This window comes from Saccostrea cucullata, unplaced genomic scaffold (genome assembly GCF_032062105.1).
Source record: "Saccostrea cucullata isolate Sc308-1 unplaced genomic scaffold, CSIRO_AGI_Scuc_v1 ctg1808, whole genome shotgun sequence".
Taxonomy (NCBI): Eukaryota; Metazoa; Mollusca; class Bivalvia; order Ostreida; family Ostreidae; genus Saccostrea; species Saccostrea cuccullata.
In genome coordinates, this window is record NW_026938735.1 from 43,281 (window position 1) to 51,338 (window position 8,058).

The 8,058-nt window shown below is 34.1% G+C and overlaps 1 protein-coding gene across 2 annotated transcripts; it reads left to right on the top strand.

Annotated features, from left to right (window-relative positions):
* The first annotated feature begins 288 nt into the window (after window positions 1-288).
* Window positions 289-4,395, top strand: LOC134251109 (uncharacterized). Of its 2 annotated transcripts, none has more exons than XM_062733475.1 (2): window positions 289-572; window positions 3,406-4,395. In XM_062733475.1, exons 1-2 carry the CDS (start codon window positions 522-524, stop codon window positions 4,012-4,014), a joined length of 660 nt encoding a protein of 219 aa, XP_062589459.1. In that variant the 5' UTR covers window positions 289-521; the 3' UTR covers window positions 4,015-4,395. The 2 variants fall into 2 exon arrangements, with proteins under 2 accessions (XP_062589459.1, XP_062589460.1); XM_062733476.1 differs by lacking the exon at window positions 289-572 and adding an exon at window positions 1,710-2,342.
* Window positions 4,396-8,058: the final 3,663 nt, after the last annotated feature.

The following is an 8,058-nucleotide window of genomic DNA, read 5'->3' on the forward strand; positions in this document are numbered from 1 at the left end:
TTTTTTGGGGGGGGGGGGGTGTATATATTTTTTGGTCCGCGAAAAAGGGGGGATCCGGACCCCCTGGACCCCCCCTCTGGATCCGCCCTTGCGTATTTACCGGCATATTTACTCGTTATACTTAAATAAAGAAGACAAAAATAATGCAATCAATATGTGCCCTGTACTTATGTTTAGTCACATGTATAAAACAGTATCCATCGATAATCCAGCATCTGTTTGTTTAACAATGACCAATCAGAAGCAGTGTGCTATATTGTATAATAAAGATGACTTCCTTTATTTCAGAATCGTGACACGGACTTCTAGATCCGCCTCAAAAGTAACACGTTAACCCAGTTCCTGCGGTCGACCAGATTTGTATTGAGTGAAGCAGCAGCTCCCGCTGAGCGCATCGTAAACAGGGCGGTTAGTCATTCTGTTGGGAATCAATAGAGGAATAAGTGGCCTTGATCCCCTAGCTCTTGTTTACATCCTCAACAGTGGGAGAGGGACAGAGAAGACAAACCATTTAATTTCAGATGCGGGGTTGTCATCGTACGTCACTGATTGGATCTTTTACCAATTGCAAGGTAAGGGAAAATGTCTATACTTCTGATAGTTACTCTCTAATCAAAAGTCTTGATTTTTTAGGCATAAAATATACTTTGAAATACGTTTTACATTATGTTTTTTAAAAATCAAGTTCATAATATATTCAGTTATCATACAGTTACATGCATATGTTCTTTATCTTATGAATCTTAGAATCAATCTGTGTGATTGTTGCATTGGAAATATTAACAATCTTTGGAAATGTAAACAAACAAATGTTCACGGGTTTATAGTACCTGAATTTATGCTTTCCTGACATCGTTTTCATTTGAAACATGTGTATGTTCAAATGCTTAGTCTAGAACTTAAATTCTTGCCATAATATGATCGAGAAATTTCGATTTTGTAAGTTTTGCAAACAGTTCTTCTAGCATTTTTGGCATATTCTTGTTTTTATTTCATCATATTTCCAATGCTGCCTATTGGTCTTATCTGAACAAGTTGATAAACTCTACTTGTGCGTTTTACTTGATGATTTTCACATGAAGCCTTAGAGAGAGTGCAGGCACTTGAGAACAGATTGGTCTCTAGATTTTCACAAGTTTTGAAATGCTCGACCATTCCGTCTACGTCAGAAAACCTAATTAGTCACCATACGTTATCCGGCGGTTGACTTCCCCTACTGAGTCAATAGTACTGACAGAAGTACTATGTTATCACCTGTCTCATATTGGATTAGTGATACACTTGATGGGCTTTTAAGACGACCATCTGTCATGTTTAAGACTTGACTGTCTTTCTCGTTCGTCTTGTACAGCATACTTTTCGAGGTTCTGCTGCAACGCTCAGAATAATTCTGTAGCTTGCCAAGTAATTCTTTGTAATGATGGTAAAAAAGACTTATGTGTGTCAGTTTATTACAATAGTTGAAAACACATTATATTAAAGCAACTAGTACTGCTTATTTCAAAGCAACTGCTAATTTCAAGCACTTTTTCTTATTCGTCAATAACAAATTACATTAGTAGTTTTCATTTAAATCCTTTGTATATTAAGAAAGAACATTGACGCAGTTATTCTAAAATTACATGTAGATATCTTTCATCAAGTTCATTTGTGCAGTAACTTAAATGACATGCAAATTCAATGCCTGTTGGGTCAGATTACAAATTCTCTAGATTTGTTGAAAGATATGGCCGTATTACGTCTTCACAGTAATAAGTTAGCAGGCTTAAAATATCTTAAGGTTTCGTTGAAAATGCCTTTGCTTACCGGAAATTCACATGACCTTATATTACTAACGATTACAGGGGCCCTGTTTTCATTATGACATAAAGTTGAGATGAGGATGACATAGATAGATCCTGCACCGTTTGTGTTTACAATATTTAGTAAACACTTGTACTTGAATTCTGTAAATAATGGCCACTTAACAAGCTTAACGCACTTTGGCACAAGGACACCTTTTATAAATAGCTCAATTTGAATGGTTGATATTTTTTTGAGGGCATTGTACGTGCCTTTAAGTGGAATCATAATAAAGCCTAAAGCTGATGGTGTGTTATTAATTTGTTTAAAGGTGTTAATTGTAAACTTGTTTACGACAAGTTGCCTGTTCGCCAATATAAGATCGATATAGTAACAAATTTTGAGTGGTACGTCACTGGCCGTGGACATTGGATAGTTTATTGGGTATTGGTCTGGTTCATGACTCCGTTTCTTTCTTATTTATCTTATGTTTTGAACGATATATACACATATATTCTATTCCCATTCATTGTGTGCACAGGGGATGTTCACTTTTTATGGTAAGCTTTGCAAATACTTTCTCTTCAGTGTGCTTTGAACGCTATTTCCCAACGTTCCAGAAGTGTATTTAGTTTTTGAAGTAAAAATATGAATTCCAAAGATAAAGAAGATGGAAGAACAAGGCGGGCAGAATGCCTGTAGCGTCGGATATTAATAAATCATTTTCAGTATGTGATTTGAGTATTTAAATTAACTTCTCATTACCAGGTATTAAAATTTATGAAACCTCTTCTGAGAGAAAAACTCGTAAAAAAATTTCTTTTATAAAAATATAAGATGATACTCTTGGGATTTAAACCCTAGCAATAAAAATCCGACGTATGATTATCATACTGGTTTGAGACTAACGCGCTAACCACAATCCTACATGGCTCATGGTGATTTTAGGCATTGAAATCATGTTTATGACATGATCCACGACTTAATGGACTTGAAGTATTTCTCGGAAAGATTCGAATGTTTTGTCATAAAAGTGTACTTTTATGGTATAGTGGGACATCGCTCCATGTTCTTGTAAACTAAAATATGTATATTTTATTGCAAACTTTTAGGAGTGTCTTTCAAAAAAATGGAGCGAAGACCCACTCATATTTAAAAAATTTTGTTTAAGTATGCGAAAATGATCGTTTTTGTTCTTTTTAGTGTGTGTATGCTTTATCATAGGCAAATATTTTCAGTCTTTGTGAGATTTTTGAAAATTGTAGAGATTTTACATTAGTATACTTTAATATTAGATAAAATAACACATAAAATTTGGATATAATGGAGATTAAATTTTCCACTTCTTATCTGTCGCACTATAGGCACTTCGTCCGACTTATCCCCCATCTTCTTTTTGATATTTTTTTAACCATAAAATATAATTTTCAGCGCTAAAGGCAACTCTTATGTTCTTGTTCTTATGTGAACATGTTACAGCTAATCAGTAAATTTTTAAAATCTAGTTCTTAATTTTTTATCAACTCATTGTTGTCATAAAAATATATCATCTGTCGGAATATTTTGAAGAAACATTTTTTTTACATTGAATAAAAATTGTAGTACTTTATTTTTATTTTACAGATTGCTGCCAAAATTTCACATATCGGGATGATGCTTAGAGAGGACCGCCATCAACGATTGCTTCCCCATCTTCCCCTGACGTCACAATTACCAAACAGTCGAGAAATCATCATTGATTGGATGTCAGATGACCACGTGACTCAAACGTATGACCTTATTCAGCAGTGCGCTGAAGATGGACATGGATTTGGTGTGGATGAATTCGAAAACGAAGAAGATTTTCGTGAGGAAATACGGGAATCATTTTGTTTCGTTGTTATGGACAGGTCAACAAAAGAAATGCTTGCATCATTCATAATGACGTCAAGCAAGTTTTATCGCGGTTCTCCTGACGCTGTGGATCCGTATATTATCGTCAGACCTCATGACCGCCAAAAGGGAATTGGCGAATTTTGTATGAGAAAAGTTTTGGAATTCTCTGAAATTCTTGGATATCAAGGAATGTATGTGGACACCTTTTGTAACAATACAGGAATGCAGAAAATCCTTGCAAAGCTGGGTGGTTTCATGAAATGTGGTTGCCTTCCCATGGGAGGAAAACTAAAAAATGGAAATATCATTGCCTCTCTGATATTCTTCCGTGATCTTACGAACTACTCTAATGGTTGATGATATCCATTAGGTAAAAATGAAAACAGAAAAACATTTTGTGAAAGGAATCGAGTTCTTCGCAGGTGGATAGCTGCCAGTGGTTCCAATAGCACGGCCCTCAAATCCAACTATGCTGGAGGGGCATATTCCTTTTCTTCATCATTTGCATAGACCGACATGTACAATATGTGAATTGTTACAATCTGATTGAAGATAATGTTATTATGATTCAAAGTAAAAAAAACATTATACAATCTTCGATTGATCTGTGACCAAGGTAGTATAAATGGCAGGGATGCACTAATATATTATACATAACAAAGATTTCAGAGCACTATTTTTTAAAGCAAGATTTTTTACAAAACTATATATTCTTACAATAAATCTTGTTCCACCCTTCTTTCTTGTTTTACAGTTTTACTTTACTGAATTACCCGTGTTGATCTGTTGAGTTAAATTCAAAGTTCCTGGTTATTAATATATCCTAGAGATAAATATGCTGCTAACTGTCACAAAAGCATGACATAGGAATGGTGACCTATATAAAAAAATTCATATCTTGTGCAACGTTAAATCATTCAAAGGAAAAAAAAAATAAGTGAATAAACTAGACTTATTTCATGTTCATCATATCGATCGTTCCTATATTAGGCTGTATGAATGTTAAGATTTTTATTTGATTAGATGCTATTTATGGTCCTTGGCCATAGCGACTATAATGATTTTACCGGATGAATTTAGCAGGCCTGCGTTTAACAAGATATGACTGATGTTTAAAAACATTTGGTTTTTTGTTCTTTTCTAATCCATCATTCAAATTATGATTAAAGTGAAACACATTCTTGTTAAAAAAATAATTAATATTAAAAGCTGTGGTTGAATATGCAGGAGAGATTTTGAATTCTTTTTACTTTTCTTTAGTTTAAACAGTGTGTCAATTCCACTTACATGTGTATTTCTTTAATATATATGAAATTTGTCAATTTTTTTTTCTATGAGAAAACTTAAAAGAAATATTACTTTTTGGTTTCTGAAAAGAAGAAAAATGGATGTTATACTAGTATTTTATGTTTTCTCTGAAGATACTTTTATAATCAGTAAGATAAATTCTGATAACTATTACCTACTACATGTACACAATTGAAAAGGAGGATATGGAAATAACGAACAGTATTCAATACTAGTATCAAAGGCAATAAAACAATACAAAATAGGAGCAAAGCAAGCATGGATCTCCTAAACAGTAGAGGTGGGATCAGGTGCCATGGAGGAGTAAGCATCCCCTGCCGACCAGTCACACCCGCAGTGTGCTCCTTGTTATGATCCGGAAATAACGGAAACATTGTCAATTCAGTCTATAAATAATGGAATAATAAGCATAATAAGTATGTAAAACGTCAGTCAGCAATTAACTCACTTTGAACGAGACTGCTGATTTTCTTGTTTCATCTTGTTTGTCAAAAATTTACCTCGTTCTAGAAAGTGTTCATACCTAGAGCATTCTCTTGCATATCGAATCAACTGAGATATATAAACTCTATGTGCAGGTGATGAAGGTATATTGCTGCATAAGTAAGGCTAGTTGACGATAGAAAAGTTAAAGTCATCATGTTTATCACGTTTAAGGAAGGCGAGTTTGACCGGTCGACAGGGGACGTTCACTTTTCCATGGCACCTGATCCCACAGATACCTAACGAATGGGTGTAACCCCAACCCCCATCTTCCGAGTTTTTCGAATTTTTATTAGGCACAAAAACTTATCAAAAATACATGATTTCCTAGTCTACCATTCTTATATCATTTTCCGCGTTTGTTGACGATAGAAAAGATAAAGTCATCACGTTTATCATAGAGCTTGGTTGCTAGATTACCATTTACGTCTTTTTCAAGTAAAATATCCAAGTATAAAACAGGTTTGTCAGACTCTATGGTATCTTTTATCTGAAGCTTACCCATGTTACCAGGATATATCCTATCGACGTTGGAATGGAAATTACCATTATTAATAATCAGAAACTGAGAAATCTTTTTGATGTCAATTTTAGAGTACTTGTTTGTGCAATCAGGATGTGTTTTAGCAAAATAATTTTGCAAATGACCAATGACCAGATAAGTAAATTTACGAGTTCCATTTTAATTAAAAAAGCAGCTATCTTTGCTTTCAAAAAGCCTTGACTTTAATGTGTCGTGGAGAATGGTTGTGTGTAAAGTTGAAAGGTTGTAAGTTTTTATCATCTGATTTACACCACTTCTTGAATATATTATTGCACAGTACTCTTGAAGATTTTCCTTCACTACTGTCAACATCTTAGTGAGGAGTAAAGAAAGAAGCTTGTTTGAACATTTACTGGAACCCGCAATGTATCTTTGTTTGTAAGGATTCTCTAAATGAAACATTCTAGAAACAAGTGTACTGTTTTGCAAGTTTGAAAGGTGAGAGTCTGCTAATTTTTACCAGTTCTATCTAAAAGTAAAGACCACAAACAGTGATCAATCTAAAAAAAATCAATAAACAATACAAGTTTATGCAAAGAATTAATGCATAAAAATAACCCACTGGAAATAACAGAGGTGGGATCAGGAGCCTAGGAGGAGTGAGCTTCTCCTGATAACCGGTTGGCGTGAACCCAAGGCAGTTCTATGATACAATGTGAATAGTCAAATCTAGTTTTAAGAAATGAGTTAAAATTTAGTATGAAACAAGTCAGCCAAAAAACGACCCAATAATACGTCATATTTGTTAACAAGGTCATCATAAAGACCGTAGAATTTAAGAAATGCTGACTTTTAACGAGACATCAACATATCAGTTGGTAGCACGCTTCGTTTTAGAAACTGATTGTTCTCAGACTTAGCTCTTGAGTAGCGAATTAGGGGAGACTACATAAATAAGTAAAGTTGACAATTGAAAACCTAAGTCATCTCGTTCATCGGTTATCATATAATTTGCTGTTAGTTAGCTCTTTTCGCCTTTATTCAGTAAAACGCAGTTGTGGCAAACTCTGTGGTGTCTTTTATTTCAAGTTCAATAGGATAAATCGAGTTCACATATTCATGAAAGTAACTTCAATGTTAATTGGAAAAAAAAAACATCGTGGATATATTAATGTCGAATTGAAGGCCACAGCAAGTATTTTCTCCTTTTAATATACAAGTTTTTTTTCTAATAAATTATACTTCAAGGGAAAATAAAACAGGTCAGCAAACAAAGGAGCACAAATAGTGTCGATTACAACTCCAACAATTGATGGAAAAGTTGTTCATCGAAGACTACATCGTTGTTGTCAATGCAGACCTCAAGAATCCTTTTCATATCAACTTCAGTGTACTTGTGTATGCAATTAGTGGTTAACGAAGTAATTTGTTAATGACCAATAACAAGACATGGAAATATCTGAGTTCCGTTTTTGTTGAAAAAGCAGTTGTATGTGATATAAAAAAGGCTACACTTAATTAAATTTAATTTATCGCGAGGAATTGCTGTATAAAATGTAGAAAAATTATAAGTGTTGATATTATACTTGGATAATTTTTAAGTTTTTAGAAGTTTTTGTCATTATTTCAAAAAATTGTTCCTATACAAATCTATATGAAAATAAGAATAACATTTCTTATGTTTTATACTGAGCGGGCATAAAGAAATCAATGTTTGACCGCTGGGTTCGATGTTGGACCTTTCAAAGAGATGTTGGACCGTTTACGTCACACAATTGGCGGAACTTAATCTCATTTGCATTCATTGGTGTTTTACAGTGACGGACTTGAGGTATACATCACCGAAGACAGTTCAAGGTACATGTATGTCAAAAACATATTAAAATAAAAAGTATAACAACACATTTATTGAGTGTATTCTCGGGCAAAATGCGTTTTAAAAAACGTCGACCCTCGAACCAAACTGTCTGTCTTCGGCCTAATGACCTCAGGCAAAAAGTTTGGTTCTTGGGTGCAACAAAACCCACGTTGCCCACGAACTCAGTCAATAAATGTTTTATCCCCATCACATCTTATTTACACTACTTCTAGAAAACTATTTTTTAAGTTTCTCCTTCATAGAAGTA